The sequence below is a fragment of the Acomys russatus genome, chromosome 2, assembly GCF_903995435.1.
Source record: "Acomys russatus chromosome 2, mAcoRus1.1, whole genome shotgun sequence".
In the NCBI taxonomy this organism is placed as follows: Eukaryota; Metazoa; Chordata; class Mammalia; order Rodentia; family Muridae; genus Acomys; species Acomys russatus.
The window spans coordinates 8,559,521-8,581,991 of NC_067138.1; the positions used below are offsets into that span (position 1 = coordinate 8,559,521).

The window sequence follows — 22,471 nt, forward strand, 5'->3', positions numbered from 1 at the left end:
TTAAGTTAAACATACATCATTAATTCAAGCAGAATGTTCATCAAGTACTGAATTGTAAGTAAAAGGCTATTCAAGCTCCCAGGCAGGCGGAGCCTGAGAATCTAAACTTAATTTCACCTTATGATCAAAATGGAGACTTAAAAAACAGAATAGCTTCTGTTATGCTAAAGACGAAAGCAGGTATAAGCAGGTGACAACAACCCACACACACTTGTGAGGAAATTCACCTCTCAGGTTGTTTCTCCACTTCAGAACGTATAGTCTATATAATGTAGAAACTATGCTGTGTTCTTAACTTTGGAAAGGAAGATAAAAATACATTTTACAACTTTGGTAGCTGAGAAAATTATCTATTTCCTTTAGATTTTACAAGTTGACAGAGTACAGGTTCCTAAAGTATGTCCTTATGCTTGCCTGGGTCTCCTCAGTGTCTGGTATTGTGTCCTCTTTTGTCTCTAATTTTGCTAGTTTGTATCTCCTCTCTCTGCCTTTTAGTTGACTAATTTGGATAAGAGCTTGTAAATCTTAATTACTTTTATTAAAGATCCAACTTTTTTTTTATTGATTCTGTTGTTGCTGTTTCTATTTTCTTGATTTCAGCCCTGAGTTTGATTACTTCTTGCCTTCTACTCCTATGGATTTATTCTTCTTTTTGTTCTAAAGCTTCCAAGTGAGTCATTGAGTTACTGATACGCGATCTCTGCAATTTATATGTATATAGTTATTTACTGATATGAACTGGCATCTTGGAATTGCATCATTGTGCCGCATGGTTTGCCTGTGTTGTTTTCATTTTCATTCAATTCTGAAAAGTGTAATTTATTTCTTAATCTGTCTTGACCCTTTTTTTGTTTTGGTTTGGTTTGGTTTGGTTTTGGTTTTTCAAGACAGGGTCCCTCTGTGTAGTCTTGCCTGTCCTGGACTCACTTTGTAGACCAGGCTGGCCTTGAACTCACAGCAATCTGCCTGCCTCTGCCTCCCAAGTGCTAGGATTAAAGGCGTGCGCCACCACCACCCAGCTCAAAGATTTATTTATTAAGTATACAGTGCTCTGCCTGCATGTACACTTGCATGCCAGTAGAGGGCATCAGATCACATTATAGGTGGTTGTGAGGCACCATGTGGTTGCTGAGAATTGAACTCAGGACCTTTGGAAAAGCAGGCAGTGCTCTTAACCTCTGAGCCATCTCTCCAGCCGACCCATTTTTAAGTTAATAATGAGTTGTTCCGTTTCCATTGTCTGTAAGCCTTCTGTTGTTGGTATCCAGCTTTTATCTGTGGTGGTCAGATAGATTGCAAGGTTTTATTTCAGTTTTCTATTGTGACTTGCTTTGGGTCCATATATATACACAATTTTGGAGAAACTATCATAATATGCTGAGAAGGCATATTCTTTTGTATTTGGGAGAAATGTTCTATAAATATCCAAATATTCACCTGGTTTATGACATCACTTAGCTCCAGCAGTTCTTTAGATTTTGTTTGGATTACCTGTCTTTTGATGAGAGCAGAGTACTGAAGTCACCTACTACCGCCACGATCACTGTGTGAGGGTCAATTAGCTGCAGCAGTGTCTCCTTTATAAAGCTGGGCACCCTTGTGATTAGATGTTCAGGGTTGCAATGCCATCTTGGTGGGTTTTCCCTCTCTTGGTTAGGGGTCTGTTTGTGAGGTATTACACAGCTGCCCTGCCTTGCCTCTTTGGTTGGACGTCTTCTCCACTCTTCTACCTAAGGTCTATCCCTGGTGCTGAGCTGTATCTGTTGGGTGCAGCAGAAGGCTGGATCCTGCTCTTCAGCCCAATCTGTTCATCTGTGCCTTTTTACAGGAACCGAAACCACTGATAGTAAGAGTTTTCAATGATGTTTGTTGACCCCCGTTATTTTGTTGTGGTCACGTGAGTTTTCCCCTCCTCTTCTCATCTGCTGATCTGAGAGTCTTTATTTATTGGTTTTGAGGGGTTGTTTTGGTTTGGTTTTGGTTTTTGGATGTGGTTAACCTCTTCAGGTTGAGGCTCTCCTACAACGGGGGACACAGAGAGGAGGGTGGGGCCAGATACTGCAGCGGGAAGGATGAATATGGTCAAGATGCACCATAGGTATGGCTGGGCGCTGGTGACACAGACCTTTGGTCCTGGCACTCGGAAGGCAGAGGCAGGTTTCAGGACAGGCAGGGCTACACAGAGAAAACCTGTCTCAAAAAAACAAAAGACAAAGTGTCATAACAAAACAATTACTTTGTGCAATTTAGGTATGCTGATAAAAGACTTAAAATATGTATATATTTTACTGTAAAGTGTTGACTCTGAAACAGGAGACTTACATAATAGCTTCCCCCACAACCTTAGGCCACAGATGGTTAAAAATTCTTTGTTCACATGCTGCCACCTGGTGGACAATGTGAGAAAACTCTGAACCGCTACCACAGCAGCAGAAAACCCCTGCATCACCTGGTTTGTTGTCTTCTTTACATCCCCCCCCCCCCACCCTCCTAGCTGTAACAGATACTTTGTCTGTACACAGTGGCCTCAAAAGGCTTAACAGATGAACAAACGGGCTGACAAGACAGCACGCTTGCTGGGTGCATTCCAGCACGAGAAGTCTCTTTATTGTTTGCTTGCAAAGCACACGACACTGGTTTGTTCCCTCAACAAAATCTCCCAGTGTCCCTCATTTCCAGGTAGTCCAAATTCCACTGTGAGGGTGATAAAGGGCCCGTGGGAAACAAACAGGATCCCACCCTGTAAGGTCACAACTCAAGGGAGCTCAGATTAAAGCCTTCCACGTACGACGGGCACCTTCCTCTCATGAAAGATGATGCATGTGGACTGTCAGCTTGTCAGAGGCAAGTTCAGTCAGGTTTACATACTGAGGCCTCCTCCTAAAACCCTGCGTTTCTTCTCAGCCCTGGCCATGGGAATCTGACCTCTTGTAGCTGGAGCCTCAAAAGCTAAAGTGAGTCCCCAGCTACCATGAGTTAGGGAGTGCCTGTGGTGTGGGAATGCTGGCAGAAGCTGCAGGGAAGGACGCACTGGCTCTCCACACAGCCCCCAGAAGCCCCTCCTCTGCTCTGGGCTCCACCCTTACTTGCAGGGTCCAGGCACAGAGAGGTTAGCGGACTGGTGGCCCACGTATGCCCTGCAACCAGTACTCTGAGGACACTTCCTAGCCGGGCATGGTAGCACGTGCCTGTGATCCCAGAACTTGGGAGGCTAAGGCAGGTGGGTCTTGAATTCAGGGGCAGCCTGAGCTACATGAGTTCCAAGCCAGCCTTGGCGACATGGTAAGACCTATCTCAGAATAAGTGTTGTCTCTGATTCTCTGTCCCATGTGGCAAGTAGGCTTTGTGCATGCTTCTACCACTGCAATACTCTGCCTCACTGTGGGCCTAGAGTCAGGACAGGCAAGAACTCTGAAAGCACCAATGTGTGCCCATGGTTGTGCATTTGGTTGCTTTTGTTTTACAGGATGATCTCCAGTGTGTCTGTCTTCCTGCAAAGGACACAATTTCATTCTTATCTATGGCTTAAATAATGTTCCAATGTACACCTCCAAAATTTGAATGCTCTGGTACACAATAAGATCTGAGTGACAGCCAACCCCACAGCCACAGAAGCTGAGGCCTGTTATTCAGTGCTAGAGTCCTAATTGTGGCATACTCAAACACTTTCCTTGAAGAGTGACACCAGGAGCTGGGGCATGTGAGCTGGGTGACACAGTTTCAAGTTGACCTGGATGTGAGGTTAACTAATGCATTATCAACATTCAAAAGGAAAGAACCTTCTAGAGAGGCTCCCACAAAAGGATGCCATATTTCATGATGATATTTCACTCAGAAAACACTGAATTTTATTTAAATAGACAATGTCTACCTAATCCTGTATATTAGTGTGTGTGTGTGTGTGTGTGTGTGTGAGAGAGAGAGAGAGAGAGAGAGAGAGAGAGAGAGAGAGAGAGAGAGAGAGAGAGAGAAACTTCAGAATTAAGTAATTACTTTTTTTAAAAGAATACTTCTGACTTACTGGAGCTCAGTGGGTAAAGACAGTTGCAGCCTGAGTTTGATCCCCAGGACCCACATGGTGGAGGCGACTGACTGACACAAATTGTAGGGAAGGCAAGATGGCTCAGTGGGTAAAGGCACTTGCTACCAAGCCTGATGACCTCAGTTTAATCTATAGGACTGGCATGGTGGGAAGAGAAATCAGCTGCAGAAAGCTGACAAAGTAAGTAAATAAACCCAAGTCCATGTTCATGTACTTGAGATGTGAAACAAATAAATGTTTAAGAAGAATGCCAGAATGCCTACTAAGCCGGGTGGGGTGGTCCACACCTGTAATCCCAGCACTCAGGAGGCAGAGGCAGGACGACCAGAGCATCAGGGTCTGAGGCCAGCCGACACTGCATGAGACCGCCTCCAAAATCAAGAAGTAAACCAGTATTTGTTGGGGTTAGGGATGTGGCTCAGTTGGTAGAGGGCTTTTTTAGTATGCACAAAGTCTCGGGTTCCAATCCCTGGCATTGCATAAACCAGGTATGTAGGCACATGCCTGGAACCCAGCACTGAGACGGTATCCTCAACTATATAGGGAGCTTAAGGTCATCCTGAGACACTTGAAACCCTTTTTTTAAAAAAAGCACAAACAAGCCGGGTGTGGTGGTTCACGCCTTTAATCCCACCACTCAGGAGGCAGAGGCAGGTGGATCCTGTGCGTTCGAGGCCAACCTAGTCTACAAAGTGAGTCCAGGATGGCCAAGGCTACACAGAGAAACTCTGTCTCAAAAAACCAAAAAAAAAAGCACAAACAGCCAGAGGGTGGTGCACACCTGTAATCCTGGCACCAGGGAGGAAGAGACAGGTAGATCTTAGTTCGAGGACAGCCTGGTCTATGGAGTGAGTTCCAGGATAGCCAGGGTTATACAATGAAACCATCTTGAAAAACAAAAACACGGAGGGAACCTGGCCCAAGATGTGGGGCTGCCACTGCTGCTGCCACTCTTGTTTCTTACCCTGCTTGGGGGAGAAGAACGAGGGACTGCCTGAGGGCTTCAAACCAGATGGCAGGCTGGCTAGAGCAGCCTGAGCTCTCACAGGCCCTGCCAGCGATATGCTGCCCAAGCCCAGGACTGCCCTGATTCAGAGCAGCAGCAAGATCTCTGAGGTGAAGAATGGCTCACTTTCTAGTTAAGGTTCGTTGAAAGACTTCCATGGTCCACACTGCCTCCAGAGAGCACACAGACGTCCACGTCCATGATCCTTGCAGCTGTCAGAAAGCATGTGAAGTCATGACCCACGCTGTCACTGACTGCTGTGGAGAGGGAAGCTTTCATCTTTTCAACACAATATCTTTATTAAGTATTTGGGAATTTCATGTCATGCACTCCATCACATTCACTTCCCAGTCCTCCTGGGGCTGACACCCCCACATAACATACCTCTGTGACCACCCCCTGCCAAACAAGGGAGAAAAACAAGTCTAATTTGTGTTGTCCATATATTCACAGGAGCATGGTCAAACTCCTGGTGTCCTGACCCTTAAATAAACCAGAGCCCTTCCCCTCCCACACCCCAACTAGAAGCCACCAGCTGTGGGGAAATACACTTCAGCATGCTTATCACAATTTTTAAGAGTTCTCTCTGATGGTTTCCTGTTTAGGCTGTTACTTTGGGGGGGGTGGCTAGGGGGTATCATAGAAGCCGTCTATGGCCCTCTTTCTCAACCATGAGTCTGCAGTCATCAAAACCACTGCAAAGGTAGCTTCCTCGCCCCTTAAAGTCAGCGAGAGCCCTGGCCATAGACTCGGACACTGTCTCAGTACCACAGACTCAGAGCGGCAAAGAGACCACAGACATCGACACAGCCCTCAGCAGCAGCACAGGCCGCACACGCCATCACAGCCCTCAGCAGCAGCACAGGCCGCACACGCCATCACAGCCCTCAGCAGCAGCACAGGCCGCACACGCCATCACAGCCCTCAGCAGCAGCACAGGCCGCACACGCCATCACAGCCCTCAGCAGCAGCACAGGCCGCACACGCCATCACAGCCCTCAGCAGCAGCACAGGCCAAGGACATCAATATGGTCTCCAGGGCAACAAGAGCCACAACCAATATGATCCCTGGAGGCAGCGTAGCCCACAGACATCGACATGGCCTCAGGTGGCAGCACAGGCCAAGAACATCCACAGGCCACAGACATCAACACTGTCCCCAGCTGAGGCAAACATGACCCTCAGCAGCAGCATGGACCACAATCAACAAGGCCACAGGTGGCTGCATGGGCCACTCACATTCTCACATCAAAGTGGCCCCTGGTGGCAGCACTGCCTGTGGGCCTTTGGTGGCAACACAAACCATGGGTGTCAACACAGACATCAGCCCCACCTTCTAATCCTGCTAATCCTTTCAAAACAGTCTCATTCCCTGGTGACTAAGCATGCAAACAGATGAGCCTACAAGGGCAATTTTTTTAAATTAATTTATTCAGATTACATCTCAATTGTTGTCCCATCACTTGTCCTCCCATTCCTCCCTCTTGCTTTATCCCCTCCCCTAGGTCTGTGACCGAGGGGGACCTCCTCCCTCTATCAAGTCTCATCTTGGTAACCTGCTATCCTTCCTCTGAGTGCCACCAGGCCTCCCCATCAAGGCGACGTGGTCAAATATGGGGCACCAGAGTTCGTTTGAGAGCCATTCCCCGCTCTCCACTCAACTGTAGAGAATGTCTTGTCCATTGGCTAGATCTGAGAAGAGGTTTGATGTTTACTGCACATATTGTCCTTGACTGGTGCAGTAGTTTGAGCAGGACCCCTGGGCCCAGATCTGTCATAATGTTCTTGTAGGTTTCTAGGACCCTCTGGATCCTTCTATTTCCCCATTCTCCCATGCTTCTCTCACCTAGAGTCCCAATAGGATGTCCTCTCATCTATCCCATTTCCTGTTAAGTGAAGACTTTCATGGGACATGCCCACAAGGGAAATTCCTATTCAAAGCGCCACATCAAACAGACCTTTCCACACATGAAGTGGCTGAGTTCATGGCTTCACTGTGCCTTCACTTATGGGAAGGAAAGAGTTTGTTTGCCTTACACATCCTAGTCATGGCTTATCACTGAGGCAAGTCACGGCAGGAACCTGGGGCAGCAGCTGAAACAAAGGCCAGGGAGGAATGCTGCTTACTGGCTTGCTCCTCACTGCTTGCTCAGCCTGCCTTCTTACACTACTCAGGCCCACCAGGCCAGGGCCGGCACCACCCACAGTGCACTGGGCCCTACTATGTCATTCACTAATTGCCTAGAGGCAATCTGATAGAGGCAAGTAACTCTAGATTGTGTCGAGTTGACAAAACTAACCAGTACACAGTAACTATTTGATTACAGTAAGTGATGTCGTTTTTCCTCCAGTCAATGCCAAACAGCATAGGTGAAAGGCACAGGTAATAGACCGCCAACTTGGAACCTACAGCTTCCAGAAGTGGTCTTAGATCCCATGACACCAGCACACAGCCAAGGGAGCTTCTAGAAGCAGGATGATGTGTGCATCCCATGTAGAGTGTAAACATACTCTAGAATTGCTGTCCCTAGCCCCTGTAGCTCTAGGGACCCATTAGTCCCATGATCCTCCACTCTTCCCCTCCAGGTGGTCCTGCTACTTGTGACATCCAGAATGTGTCACCCTCCAGACACACAGGGACTAACTCAGAGAGAGGTGGTGACTCTAGCAAAGGATCTAAAGTTTTCATTGTGCTTTGTTAGCAAGATGGCCGTCTGCCTCAGCCCCTAAGTATTTCTGTGATGAGAGACACTCAAAGAACTCAGAAATGGACACAGAATGTTAATCGTGGCGTGTCGATGCTCAGACTCGGCTATGTCCTTCATTCCCCGCCACGGGTCCAGTAGCTAGAGGGGCTGATAAGACCTTTATACACTGACTCTGGGTTCGATGAGATGGTTCAGTGGAAGGTGCTTATCACTAAAGCAGATGACTTGAGTTTGATTCCAGGGAGCCACATAGCAGAAAGGGAGCCCTGGCTTCATAAGCTGTTCTCTGACATACCCTACACATGAGCGTGCGCGTGCACACACACACACACACACACACACACAGAGAGAGAGAGAGAGAGAGAGAGAGAGAGAGAGAGAGAGAGAGAGAGAGAGAGAGAGAGAGAGAGAGAGAGAGAGAGAGAGAGAGAGATGCTTTTCTTTTAACTTACTCTATAGGTAGAGGCACAAATATAAAGAATTTCTGAAACTTAGGAAAATTCATCTGGCATAGTGTTCTTTGAAAGAAAGACCCACTGGGAAGACCTTCCAGTGAGGAAAAATTATGTAAATTCTGAAGATCTACCTCTTACAACCAGGAGGAGGCTGCTGGGAGGAAGGTCCCTGTGGCTCCAGAGATGGCACAGGGAAGACATCTTTAAGCCTTTCAGCCAGCCTGGGAAGGACATTATTTTTGTTTTGTTTTCTGAGACAGGGTGGCCCTGGCTGTCCTGGAACTCACTCTGTAGCAAAGATTGGCCCTGAACTCAGATCCAGCACTGCCTGGTGGGAGGGACATATTTTAACTTCATTTCACAGATAAGAAAATCGAAGCCGGGGAAGTTAAACGCTTTCCCCAATGTTCCACAGCTAGCATGTAACAGAACTGAGCCTCAGATATAAGCCTTCACTCTTAATTTGTTCTCATTTATCTCTTTATGATGGGTATAACCCTCAAAAGCCTGCTCCTGGACACCCACTTCTCCCAGCCAGGCTCCACTTCCTAACGACTCGACAGCCATCTGAATAGCACCGCAAGAAGAGGACCTGCCACTCCACACAAGAGCCTGTGCGAGTTATTCCAGACGTGAACCTTAACTGCTTTGATAAAACTGTCCTGCCTGGCTACGATGGAGCCAAGGTCAAATGAGCAAAATAATATGCTTTGGCACCTCACATATAATTTTATTTCCCCCTCTTAAATTATTTACTTATTTACTTATCTGAGACAGGGCCACAGATAGCCCAGACCTCAAGCTTACCGTATAATCAAGATGACCTTGAACTCCTGATCCTCTCGGCTCCTCCACCTCATAAATGTGGGGGTTACAGGAGAGTGTGCCACTATGCAGCTTTACCCAGGGCTGGCTTTCTTCTAACCTGCATTCTCCCCTCGCCCCTCCCACTGATTGTGAAGTCAGGTCTCACCTAGCTGTGCAATGATAAAGCTGTCAAGCAACCCAGAGTTCAGAAGGTCTTTGCCCCGCTAAGAGATCTAATTTTTTAAAGATTTTAATTGTGTACGAATGTGTGTGTCTGTATTCAGGTTCCTGCACTTGAATGCAGTGCCCCAAAAGTCAGAAGAGGGTGTTGGGTGCCCTGGAGCTATAGGTGGTTGTAAGCTACCTGATGTGGGTGCTGGAACAAAACTCAGGTCCTCTAAAGAGCAGTGTGCACTCTTACCCGTTAAGTCATCTCTCCAGACCTAGGAAGCCTATTTTGGGCAGAATGAAGAATGTAGGCATGGTCACCTCACTCTCCGAATGTTTGTCATTACATCTGACATTCCTGCAGTTTATAATCAAATATTCATTTTAGTATTGATTGCTAAACTACATAGCATTAGGTAAAAACTAAATGAACTCTTTGTAACATCTGCTTTTTTCAAGGTACACTGGGGAAAATTTATCTGAAGTTTGATTAAATGTTCTATAACGCTCAAGAGAGAGGCTGAAATGGGCCTGGTGGCACATGCCTTTAATCCCAGCCCTCCGGAGGCAGAGACAGGAGGATGTTTATGAGTTCAGGACCAGCCTGGTCTACAAAGTGAGTCCAGGACAGCCAGGGCTCTGTTACACAGAGAAACTGTCTTGAAAAAACAAAAACAAAAAAAAGGAAAAAAAAAAAAAAAGAGCCTGAAACTGGCAGTACACATTACCCCAGGCTGCTCTCAGCATAAACTGCCCTGTTAACATACTGCACCCAAGCATCACCATGTGCTCTGCCCTGGCACAGTCACACACAAGTCCTCTCTGTGCAGACGATGGCCACACACTTTCACTTACACTCACCCTGGTACAGCAGATTGGAAGGCTCACGGAGGGAAGCAGACTATCATAGAATAGACTGAAGTCGGGGAACGAGGCCCCCTCAGCACCTCAGATACCTTGAAGAAAAGAAACCACATGACCTGGGGCAGGGCAGGAACAAACTATACTTTCAGTCCTGTGCTTCCATGTCCTTCACTTGAGTCTCCAGCTGGCTTTGCCCTCATTAGTCAGCCTGACATGGTCCTGGAAAGGGTGATCAGGCAGGGCTCAGCCTCCATCACCAGAGTGCACACCTATAGAAACCCAAATTCCCAGTTCCTGAACTAACCAGAGTCACCCTATGTGTGGCCGCTCAAGAAGAAATACGCTTTGCTTTGGAAAGCTGTGTGCTTTAGTTCAGGACTGAACGGAGCGCAGGCAGATGCTAGCACTGCACCCAGTCGCCAAGGAGTGCGTCACCCGCCCCAGTGCTTCCTCAGGTGATCCTTCAGCTGTGGGATGGAAGGCAGCAGCTGCTGACACTCATGGCAACGAAGAGGAAGCTTCAAGAGCTCACCAGTCCCATCTTGAACAGTCACTCTGCCAACTTCTTGAACCATCTTGATCACAGCTGCAAGCAAGAAGTACAGTTCAGATCCCTGCCACTCTGGACAGCCAGTAAGACCGCAAGAAAAGGCTAAAAACCCTGACTCTGATCAACACATCCAGTGCTCTAAAGATTGTAAGCTTGAAGTTAGACTTCACCCTGGAAAACATGTACGTGTCCAGACTCTGAGTCTGTCAGCCTCCCCGTGAGATGATGCACTCCTGCAGGACACGTTCCCTGCTACCACACCACAGCTTATTATCCTGCTTTCCCCACGTAGCTCTTTGCAAATTGGCAGCTGCCACGTTCACACTGCGGCGGCACTGAAGCTGCACAGCAAACATAATGGGAAATGCTTACACCCCAAATACACACAGCATCCATGAGCCACTGCAGACAGCAGAGAGCCCCAAACTCATGTTCACCTCCTGCCACAGAAGAAAGAGCTACTGAGATCCTCCTCACCCAACAACTCTTCAACACGTGGACAGGAAGTATCCCCTGTAAAGCCTCATGTATTCAAAGTGGGGACCCCAGTTCTTGGGACTGCTCGGTGAAATGGTACAAACTACAGGAGGTGGGAGCCAGCTTAGTTGCCTCAGAACCCCCACATACTGAGCAGCCATGAACTCATCTGCTGTCAAAAGGAAACTTTTGGCCGTGGCGTAAGAGCTCACTTGGTACCTCCAGGGTGCTTGCAGCAAAGCAGCTGGCAATTCTATTATAATGAAACATCCTTATCATTTCAGGAGTGCCTTTTTATAGAGATCACTAAACACACGCGGGTCATTTCAGGAGTGCCTTTTTATAGAGATCACTAAACACATGCGGGTCATTTGAGGCCAGGTTGTTACTTAGAGAAACAACTGAGTCAGACAGTAAACAGCTAAGAAAATGAAAAAAAAAAAAAAAAAAAAAAAAAAAATTTAAAGCCAGAATACTATTTACCTTGTGATTCCATAAAGTATTCTGTATTGAAAGAATTCCAGTGCTTTTTGTTTTTAAGGCAAGGAGAATCAAAATCCTGGCTGATCACATGAAGGTGTACATGGCTAGGTGAAAGGTGAAAAAGGAAAAAGAGCTGAGTGCTAAAAACCATGGTTTAATCACAGTGACCTCAGTCAAAGCTGGCACAAGTACATAAAGTTTTGCCACCGCGTTCATTCAGTGCAGCCCACCCAGTCAGTTAGCTGAGAACAGTTAGTGCTTTCCACATGTGCTGGAGAGGTTATGTCAACCCGACACAAGCTGAAGTCATCTGAGAGGAGGCACCCCACTTAAGCCTGGTCTGCAGAGTGGGTTCTGGACCAGCCACAGCTACACAGAGTAACCATGTCTCAAAACAACAACAACAAAAGAAGGAAAATGCCTCCGTAAGATCAGTCTAAACGAAAGCCTATAGGGCATTTTGTTAGTTAGTGATTGACAGGGGAGGGCCCAGCCCATCGTGGGTTTATGCAGTGACGCACAAAAAGAACATTTCAGCAAAGGCAGGTGAGAGTCAAACAAGTCTGTCATCTAGTCAGTGGTGGAAGCATGGCAGGTCGTTGCTTCAAATTTTACATTTTTTAAAATTAAAAATATTGCTTTATAATAGGAAAATGAAGAAATCTCAAAAAATGTAAGTACTTATCTGGGTACAGTAGGAAAGACCTGTGGCCCCAGCCTCAGGATGCTGATGTGAGAAGAGGTCAACAAAATAAAAACCTTTAAAGTGTAAGGGTTTGGTTTGGTTTGGTGTTTCAAGACAGGTTTCTTTGTGTAGCCTTGGCTGTCCTGGACTCACTTTGTAGACCAGGCATCTACCTCCTGAGTGCTGCGATTATAGGTGTGTGCCACCACACCCAGCTAAAATGTAAGTTTTATGTTGATTATTGTAATTTTTGAAAGCTGGGACTGAGGGTGTATGCCAGTGTATAGCCCGTGCATTATCTTATTGCTTGAACCAAATAAACTAAAGGAGTTTGTCCTGCTTGCCTTCCAAAATTTACAGCTTATCCCAAAGTCTTCTGCAAATAAGCCAATGAAGAGCAAACGCCATCCTTTTCCCTCATTTTATTTGAAACTATACATACCCTGAGCTTATATTTATAGAAGTCTATGATTTTTTGTTCCTTAGCTATTTAGGACTTACAGACAACTCCAAGAGTTCTAACAAGCCACTGACAATAAGATTTCACCCAAGATAGAGACGCTATTTCGTCTAGTTTGCATGTTAGAAAGCTTAAATTTTGAGAGAAATTAAAAACTACAAGGGACTGAATTACAGGTAGAAGCAGGAACTTAGGCAAGTGAGGCAGGTATAGGATTCGGCCCACCTGCCTTGGAAACATCCCACCTACTCCCCTGGGCTTGGAACTACCCAACGCTCAAGTCCAAGCTAGCCACCTGGACCAGCAGCGTGCAGCACCCCAGCCCAGGCTCACCTCATGCTGGGAATGGCATGGTAACCCAATCGGAAGCGCAGTTTGCTGGGTCCAGAAAAATCTGCAATCACCTTCTCCCCTACAGAGTGCATATGTTTGAGAAGTTCAAGGTGTTCACTGGTCACAACCTTCAGACTGGAAATGGCAGCCCACGGTAAGACCAGCCAGTGATGACGGGCCTTGGGATATTTATCCTTAATCACCACCACCTGATCATCTTTGTAAACCTAGCAGAGAGCACAAGGGAAGGAAAGAGGCGTCACTGAGAATCTTTGTGCATGTGGGGTCTACACACTCACAAAACCTTGTACAGCATATGTCAGAGGTGAGCATCTCACACCAGTCACTTCACTGCGCAGTGAGGAACCTAGGGTTCCAACCCAGATTACACCTTCAGACACTACCTGAGCTGCCAAGGGCTCGGTGCTAAAATCTCTGCAGGTGGAACTCAACCCCAGCCTCTCTAACACAGACCTGGATGGAACAGGTGTGTGTAGACGTCACCGAGCTCTTACTGAAATAGACCTCAAAGGCCCCTCCAAGGATGAAGGCTGATTTCTGGCATGAAGAAAGCATTACTACAGTCGCCACACAGTATCTGATGATCCCCTCAAAGGGACTGTGCACAGGGTAGCACAATTTCCCTTTTTAACATTTGCTGTTTATGTGGGGCGATCACAGAACAACTGAAGGAGTTGGTTGTCTCCTTCTACCACGTTGGTGCCAGGGACTGAACACAAGTAATCAGCCTTGGCAGCAAGTACCCTTACTCACTAAGCCATCCTGCTGGTCCGCAATGTCTCTTAATAGCACCCAGACGTTGAAAAGAGACAAAGCAAACAATATATTCATCTGAGAAGTGAGCTTCTCCCCAAAGACCTCTTACTGCTTTTTAAAATGTTATAGAATCACTTTGTTGTTAACAAACTCACAAATAAAAACCATCACACAGATTAAGGTAGCCCACCTATTAGCAAATGCTGTACAGCCCAGAAAATTCTTCAACAGCCAGAGTGGCAGTTCTGAAGCTGTGGAGCTATGCTTAGGGTTTAACACTTTCAGTTACAATTTTATGTACTTATCTACAACAAAAAAGAAAAGGCTAGGAGAGTTCAGAGGAGAAAAACAGTTCATATGCTCTGTCATGACTCACATGTCCATCAGCAGGTCAATGGATAATGAAAATGTGCTATATATATAAATGAAAAAACAGTCAGAAAATGGGGAGCTGGCTGTGGAGTCACGCTTTTAATGCCAGCACTCGGGGAACAGAGGCAGGCGGAGCTGTATGAGCTGAGGACACCCTGGTCTACATTGCAAGTGTCAGAACAGCCAGGGCTGTAGAGAAACGCTGTCTCCTGAGGGGGAGGGAGGAGGAACCTGGAAAGATGACCTGAAGAGCACTGACAGCTCTTGCAGAGGAGCCAGGTCTGATTCCCCATACCCACATGGTGGTCCACAGTCATCTGTAACTGGAGCCCCCCCCCCCACAGGATTCTCCTGGCATCCTTGGGCACCAGGCACATACATGGTACACAGATGTACATACAGGAAAAACACCCTACACATCAAAATAAATCATAAAATTTTTTCAGAAAGAAAAGTGAAATCACAAAATATACAGGAAAATGAATGGACTTAGTAAGCATACTATTAAAACAAGGTGACCCAAAAATCAGAAAGAGAAAAAAGAAAACACCCACATGCTCTCCCATATATGGCTCCTGGCCGATAATGTATGCACATATATGTGGCAACAGCTATTAAGTGTGAGTACGGGGGCTGGAGAGATGGCTCAGAGGCTGAGAACACTAGCTGTTCTTCCAAAGGTCCTGAGTTCAATTCCCAGCATCTCCATGGTGGCTCCCAACCATCTGTGGTGAGATCTGGTGCCCTCTTCTTGTGTGCACATGTACATGTAGGCTGTATACTTATACATACATAAGCCTTTTTTTTTTAAGTGTGAGGAGTATGGTATAACATTTAGAAAGGAGACCAAGAAAACAGTCGTGTTAATGAAGGACAGAGTGCAGGCAAAGGGATAGAGTCTGTTACTACTCCAGTAGCAACATGGAAGTCACCTGTTCTCACAGGAAAGCCCAGTAAACAGAGCCCACTGGGAAGAATTGCCATCCTTTGACTTCATTTTATAATTATGACATTGGCACAGTAGTCGTACAGTAAATGACAGATACTAAACTATACAATTTTATACTGACCTGCATTTTGGGGTCTTTCATAGAAATCTTCAAGCCTTGACTCCAGTGGCCTGGTGCTTCCTAAGCAAAAAAAAAAAAGACAGTGTAAATGTAAATGCCAATAATCAAATGTGGTTAATGCTGCATGACAGCGAAGTCCAAACAACATGGAAGTAAGGTTGGCTGTTGAGAATTAGAGCAGACTCCCTTTAGAAGCACAGCCTCCATGTGATCTAAGGATGAAGGCCGACAGAGGACTCTGTCCTAGGCAAGGACTGCTGTCCAGATAAGAGCAGCTGTGATTCTGAGCAAGACTGGACCAAGCAACACTCCTGTGTTTGGGGGTCGGGAGGGCTCAGGAGGCTCCTCCCCTCCCAGAGGACACACAGGCAGCTAGCAGCTGCTGGAGGGAGGCTCCGCTTTGATGGGCAGTCACACATAAGTTGCCCGCGCTGCTGTAAGTAGCCACAGCTAAACTCACTGGCTCACCACGTTAGACGTGGGTGCAATAGTTGGTCTGTCATCAGTGCCACATCTGGAGTGAACAGACACTTGCTCACATCTCCCCAGGAAAAGTTCTGTAAAGCCAAAACTGCCAGAATATGGCCCAGCCTCCTCTGCCCTCCCACACTCCGGCTGCAGCCTACCCTAGTTTCTCCTTTGACACCAACATGTGAATTCCATCGGCTGTGAAATGCTGTAGTGGTAGCCAATAGCTAGGCGAGCAGATGACCCACAATTACGGGAGTAAAGGAAGCCCTGAGTGAGTGTGTAAGGAGTGGATAAGGTCCTAAGTGAGTGTGTGCTGTTGACAAGGCCGGCCATGTCTAGGACCTCAGTGCCCAAACCCGTGGAAATGGCCAAGCCTTCCTGCGGTCCACATGCCAGTGCTTACAAATGGCTGGCTATGCAGGCTACACAGAAACCACAGACCACGGCGCCTCCTCCAGGATGTTACAGCCTGAGCCTGCTTCCTATAGAGACCTCCTACCAGCGTTAGCTAAGCCTGCCTCCTTGTTCAGCCTTATAAACAAACCCGCCTCCCCAATTCAGACATATAAAATAATCATCTGAGTTTCTGGGCTGGCGGCGGTGCCCCTCCACTGCAGAGCACAACCCGCCCAGTTCCAGCTCTTCTGGAAGTGTCCCTGACCTTTCTTCATTCCCTTGTTGCCCAGTTAGGTCAATCACTAAGCTGGGAGGGCGTGGCACACTGTCATCACTGACTTCCTTGCCTTCCTTCAAGTGGCTTACCCCAGGAATTTAATCAAATGGCATATAAAGGGGCATTCACCAAGGGATTCTCAGAGTGACTCTCATCATGGTCACCAACCCTCATTATGATTAATACCACCTCACTGGCAATTAAGCAGTCATTATATCTCAATTCGTCTCCTCCTCATCTGGCAATCACACCAATCTCACCTGTTTGGTGGCTCCGTCCCTGCCCTTCTTAGGGGGCACAGAGCACTGGCCATGGCTGTCCTCAGGTGCCTGGGCAGCACCCATCTCCTCACCATCACTGTCTGACCTCTTTCTCTTCCTTTGTGTTTCTAGGTCAGGGCTCTTTGCCACTTCCTCAAACTCTACAATATACGGATACAGTTCATTCACCAGGCGGAGAATCTGGCCAGGCTGCAGCTTCATCTCCTGGTCCTTCCCAATGACCACCGAGTCGATGCTGGTGGGATTGACCCCCACCTGTGGATAAACGATCTTAACGTAAATAGAACAGCAATGGTAATAGACCTGGGAGCTGTATTAACCCCTCGCTCTACAGTCACCCTGCCTACTATTCACGCCGTCACTTCCACCCATGACAGAGGAGCTTTCATTAGCTGGCACAGACAGTCAAATGCAACAGTATAAGAAAACTATCAAAAATCAGGCATGGTGGCTCATGCCTTTAATCCCAGCACTTAGGAGGCAGACGCAGGTGGATCTCTGTGAGTTTGAGGTCAGCCTGGTCTACAGAGCGATTTCAGGACAACCAAGATAATATAGAAACAAAAAAAAAAAAAAAAGAAAAAGAAAAAGAAAGAAAGAAAAGAAAACTATCAAAGCCAGGAGGTGGTGGCACATGCCTTTAATCCCAGCACTCGAGAGGCAGGCAGATCTCTGTTTTTGAGGCCAGCCTGATCTACATAGTGAGTTCCAGGACAGCCAGGGCTACACAGAGAACCCTGTCTCTTAAAACAAACAAACAACCCAAAAAACCTATCAAGTATAAGGTGGAAATACGAGTCACAAGCACACATACCTGCTTCACTTTGACATATCCCTTGTCACACTCTGCTTCCAATTGTACTAAAAGAAATAAGACAGCATTAAACAGACGTAACCCAAACCAGGTACTCTGTTCTCCCTAGAGGACAACAAAACCCAACCGCTGCAGGCAGCCTCAGCCGAGCCTCCTCTGCTCATGCCTGGGCCTGCACATACCACTCGTTTCTAACAGCTTCAACCCTTCCATGAAATGTCCATCCGTGAGCGAGGCATGGCGGCACATGCCTGTAATCCTAGGCTGGAGAAATAGGGTCAGTCCAAGGCTAGCCTTGGCTGCACAGCCAGTGTGCAAGGTCAGACCAGAATATGTAAGGCTATCTTAACCCTCACTTCTCACAAAAAAATAAAAATAATAAAATAAATTATAGCAGTACATATACTCCCTTAGCTACTACTAATATCCTGGCTGAAAGCCTGGGGGCGGCAGTGAATCTGATGCCACTGGCTTCTACAGGGAATTGAACTCAAATATACAAACACACAGATAAGCATATAATTTTTATTTATGTATTTATTATGTATTCAATGTTCTGCCTGAATGTACACCTGCAGGCCAGAAGAGGGCACCAGATCACATAATAGATGGTTGTGAGCCACCACGTGGTTGCTGGGAATTGAACTCTGGACCTTTGGAAGAGCAGTCAGTGCTCCTAACCTCTGAGCCATCTCTCCAGCCCTAAACTAAATGTTTTGGGTTTTGTTTGTTTGTTTTTGGCTTTTTTCAAGACAGGATTTCTTTGTGTAGTCTGGGCTGCCCTGTACTCACTTTGTAGACCAGGCTGTCCTCGAATTCACAGAGATCCGCCTGCCTCTGCCTAAATCCCTTTGTTTTTTGTTTTGTTTTGTTTTGTTTTTCGTTTTTTTGAGATAGGGTTTCTCTGTGTATTCCTGGCTGTCCTCGAACTCACAGAGATCTGCCAGCTTCTGCCTCCCCACTGCTGGGATTAAAGGCATGCACCACCACTGCCTAGCACACATATAATTTTTTATGTGCATTGGTGTATTACCTGCACATATGTGTGAGCATGTCCAATCTTGGAGTTACAGACAGCTGTGGGCTGCCATGTGGGTACTGGGAATTGAACCCAGGTCCTCTGGAAGAGCACTCAGTACTCTTAACCGCTGAGCCATCTCTCCAGCCCCGAATATAATTTTCTAAATTAATAAAAATAAATCATGAAAACAAACAAATGTGAGCTGGGCTATGGTGGCGCAAGCCTTGAATCTCAGCACTCGGGAGGCAGAGGCAGGCAGATCTCTGTGAGTTCGAGGCCAGCCTGGTCTACAAAGCGAGTTCCAGGATAACCAAGGCCACATGGAGAAACCCTGTCTCAAAAAAACAAAAACCAAAGAAAGAAAGCACTGCTGGACTGGACAGTATGAGTGTGTGTGGAAAGGTCAACTGTAAGCACTCATATTCAGACAAGTCAAGAAACCATGTGGGGTTAAGGCAGGGAACAAGAGGGGCACCACAGTTGCTCAGCAGAGGCCAGGCAGAGAGCTAGAGAACCCTGCTTGCTGCTGTAAGGAGGGGGACAGACAGAAGCAGGCCTGTAGCCTGGGCCTACTCAGCCCAAACACTCCAGCTCCACTTGGACTAACTCATACAGTGAAGTCTGTACTCACTGCTACAGACCCCAACTCTAAATTCAGACCCTTAGGGTCATGGGAGTCACACTACAGGGAGTGGTGAGCATGCCACAGTTTGCACGAAAGTGTCTGTGTGTATGTGTCTGTCTGTCTGTGTGTGTCTGTATGTTTCCATGTGTCTGTATGTGTGTGTCTGTGTCAATGTGTGTGTGTGTGTGTGTCTGTGCGCGTATCATCTGTCTGTGTGTGTGTGTGTGTGTCTGTGTTTGTGTGTCTGTGTCTGTCTGTCTTTGTGTGTCTGTATGTTTCTGTGTGTCTGTGTGTGTGTGTCTGTGTGTGTGTCTGTGTGTATGTGTCTGTCTGTCTGTCTGTGCATGTTTCTGTGTCTGTGTGTGTGTGTGTGTCTGTCTGTCTGTCTGTGTTGTGTCTGTGTGTGTGTTTGTCTGTGTGTGTGTCTGTGTGTGTCTGTGTGTCTGTGTGTATATCTGTGTGTGTGTATATGTCTGTGTGTGTGTGTGTATCTGTGTGTGTGTGTGTCTGTGTGTGTATGTCTGTGTGTGTGTGTGTATGTGTCTGTCTGTGCATGTTTCTGTGTCTGTGTGAGTGTGTCTGTGTGTCTGTCTGTGTTGTGTGTGTGTGTTTGTCTGTGTGTGTGTGTGTCTGTGTGTGTGTGTGTCTATGTCTGTGTGTGTGTGTGTGTGTGTGTGTGTGTGTGTAAGACAAGCTGGATGCCAAAGTCTTACTAAGATCTTCCCTCTGTGTAAGGCAATATATAAAGGCTGGCACCACACCACTGTGTCTCAGACATGGTTTCAGCTTGAAGATTCCAGAATTTGCTTGTCTTTCTGCTTAGTGGATAACCACTGGACAAAGGAGGGTACCAGACTCAATCCTGCCAGCCCGCAGTTAGAGGGCATCAGGCACCTGCTCCCACCCTTTACTGAGCTGCCTTGCGTGTTACTGCATTGTGAAGGAGAACCCAGGAAGAACCAGCCCAGGTGCTCACGAAAAGAACATGACTTATGGGTCTTGTTTCGGGAATACAAAAGGCTTTCCATGAAGAACAGCAGAAAATGTGTACCTCTGGCTCTCACTACCCAGCCCCCCCCCCCCCCCCGTAGCTAAACACAGTCATCTCCACATTACTATGACCAGTCAGTTACCTTGCTGTCGGGAACATTTCTTATCTGTGATCTTGGTCTCTGGGCTTCGACCAATCACAACTGCTTCCAAATGGGGAAGTCTGATTCGCTGGTGCCGGCTGTCCTGTCTCACCAACCAGCACAGTCGCATCATCACTCTGAAAACAGAAGAGCATCACTGAAAAACAAATCACCCAGGCCACGCCCAGCCCCACCACACAGGACTGTGAGGATGGTCACAGGTGAGTGACTTCACTTCCTAGTCTCAACTTCCTCAACCCATAAAGCTGCGATAATGACAGGATTCAGGAGGCTACTGAGGATTAATGAGATAATGCAGGTAAATATTTACCTGGCAATCATGCTAAGCATTCAAATCCTTCTTATACATTTGTTGAGATCCTATGCTGGGTATGAGGTTAAATTTAAGTGTAGAGGGTCCTTCAGAAGCGAGTGAAAGACTGTCTGTGTAACTAGAGGAGCTCAGAGGAGGGCGTGTGAGCAGACGGTCCATGCTCTAGTTACTGTGACGTGGTACAAGCACTCTAAGCAAATACATGAGCGCAGTGACAGGACGGACTCTTTAGAGTATTAAAAGAGGTTTCATGAAGAAGGGGTATGTTTGAGGGTTTGGGGTTGTGAAGGAGTGTTCCTGTCAGAGAACCAAGAACTGAACAATGAAGCTGTGGGACCAGGAGAGATGGCTGAGCTGTCAGAGCACCTGCAGCTCCTCCACAGGGCCTGTGCTCGGTCCCCAGCACCTGCATCGTGTGTCACAACATCTGTACCGCCAATTCCAGAGAATCCAATACCCACTTCTGACCTCCAAGGGCCGTATGCACATATGGTGCACTGAGCCATATATAAGCAGAACACTCTCACACTTATCTTTCAAAGGGAAAAGAAACCTTCTTCAGATCTCTGGTGTCTTTCTAAGTATCTAAGTATTCTAGGTCTTTCTCTCTTTTCTCTTTGTTTTGGGGGAGAGAAGTCAGGGCTTTGCACATGCTAAGCAAGTGTTGTCCCACTGAACTCTATTCCTAATCCTATTTGAGAAAGAGAGCATGTGTGTTTGTCAGCGTGTGCACCGCATGCACGCAATACCTGCAGGAGCCAGAAAAGGACATCAAATCCCCTGGAACTAGAGCTACAGGTCATCACAAGCCGCCATGTAGATGCAAATGCACTGACTGTGAAGCCGTCTCTCCAGTCCCACTCCTTTTTTCTTTTTTCTTTTTATAAAGACAGGGTCTCACTTGAGCACTGGCTAGCCTGGAACTTACTTTGTAGACAAAAATTCTCAGAGATCTGCCTGCCTGTCTAGAAGATATACTTATCTTCTGGTGACATTTGGAAAATAAGAAAGGAGTAAAGAGATATCAAACAAAAGATCTCTTTTTTTTTTTAAAGATTTATTTATTGTATATACAGTGTTCTGCCTGCATGTACACCTGCAGGCCAAAAGAGAGCACCAGATCTCATTATAGATGGTTGTGAGCCACAATGTGGTTGCTGGGAATTGAACTCAGGACGTTTGGAAGAGCAGACAGTGCTCTTAACCTCTGAGCCATCTCTCTAGCCCCCTTTTTTTCTTTTTTTAACATTTATTTTATTTATTAGATATACAGAGCTCTGCCTGCGTGTATGCCTATACACCAGAAGGGGGCACCAGATCTCATTATAGATGGTTGTGAGCCACCATGTGGTTGCTGGAAATTGAACTCTGGACCTTTGGAAGAGCAGACAGTGCTCTCAACCCCTGAGCCATCTCTCCAGCCCCAAACAAAAGATTTCTAGTTTAGCCAGACATGACATATGGCTTTAACCCCAGCACTCAGGAGGCGAAAGCAGGCAGATCTCTGTGAGTTCGAGGTCAGCCTTATCTACATAACGTTACAGGACAGCCAGGGATACATGAGACTCCGTCGCCAAAAAGGGAGGGAGGATCTAGGGTTCTTCTTGTTTCATAATTTATTTATTTTAATTTTATGTACATTTGGTGTTTTGCCTGCATGTATGTCTGTGAGTATTAGATCTTGGAGTTACAGACAGTTGTGAGCTGCTATGTGGATGCTGGGAAATAAACCCGGGTCCTCTGGAAGAGCAGCCAGTGCTCCCAACTGCAGAGCTACCTCTCCAGCCCAGTGTCTAGGGCTCTATTTGGAAAATACCATTAGACAAACTGACAGATTTATAGGAAGACACTATTTATAACTA

General features: G+C 46.7%; 1 protein-coding gene across 2 annotated transcripts; it reads right to left on the minus strand.

Moving 5' to 3' along the window:
• Positions 1-10,394: 10,394 nt before the first annotated feature.
• On the minus strand, positions 10,395-20,603 carry Aptx (aprataxin). Of its 2 annotated transcripts, none has more exons than XM_051157763.1 (7): positions 20,276-20,603; positions 17,497-17,543; positions 16,851-16,937; positions 15,258-15,317; positions 13,039-13,265; positions 11,561-11,664; positions 10,395-10,636 (listed from the first exon to the last, which is right to left on the minus strand). In XM_051157763.1, exons 1-7 carry the CDS (start codon positions 20,406-20,408, stop codon positions 10,482-10,484), a joined length of 813 nt encoding a protein of 270 aa, XP_051013720.1. In that variant the 5' UTR covers positions 20,409-20,603; the 3' UTR covers positions 10,395-10,481. The 2 variants fall into 2 exon arrangements, with proteins under 2 accessions (XP_051013720.1, XP_051013717.1); XM_051157760.1 differs by having other exon boundaries at positions 16,662-16,937; positions 20,276-20,447.
• Positions 20,604-22,471: the final 1,868 nt, after the last annotated feature.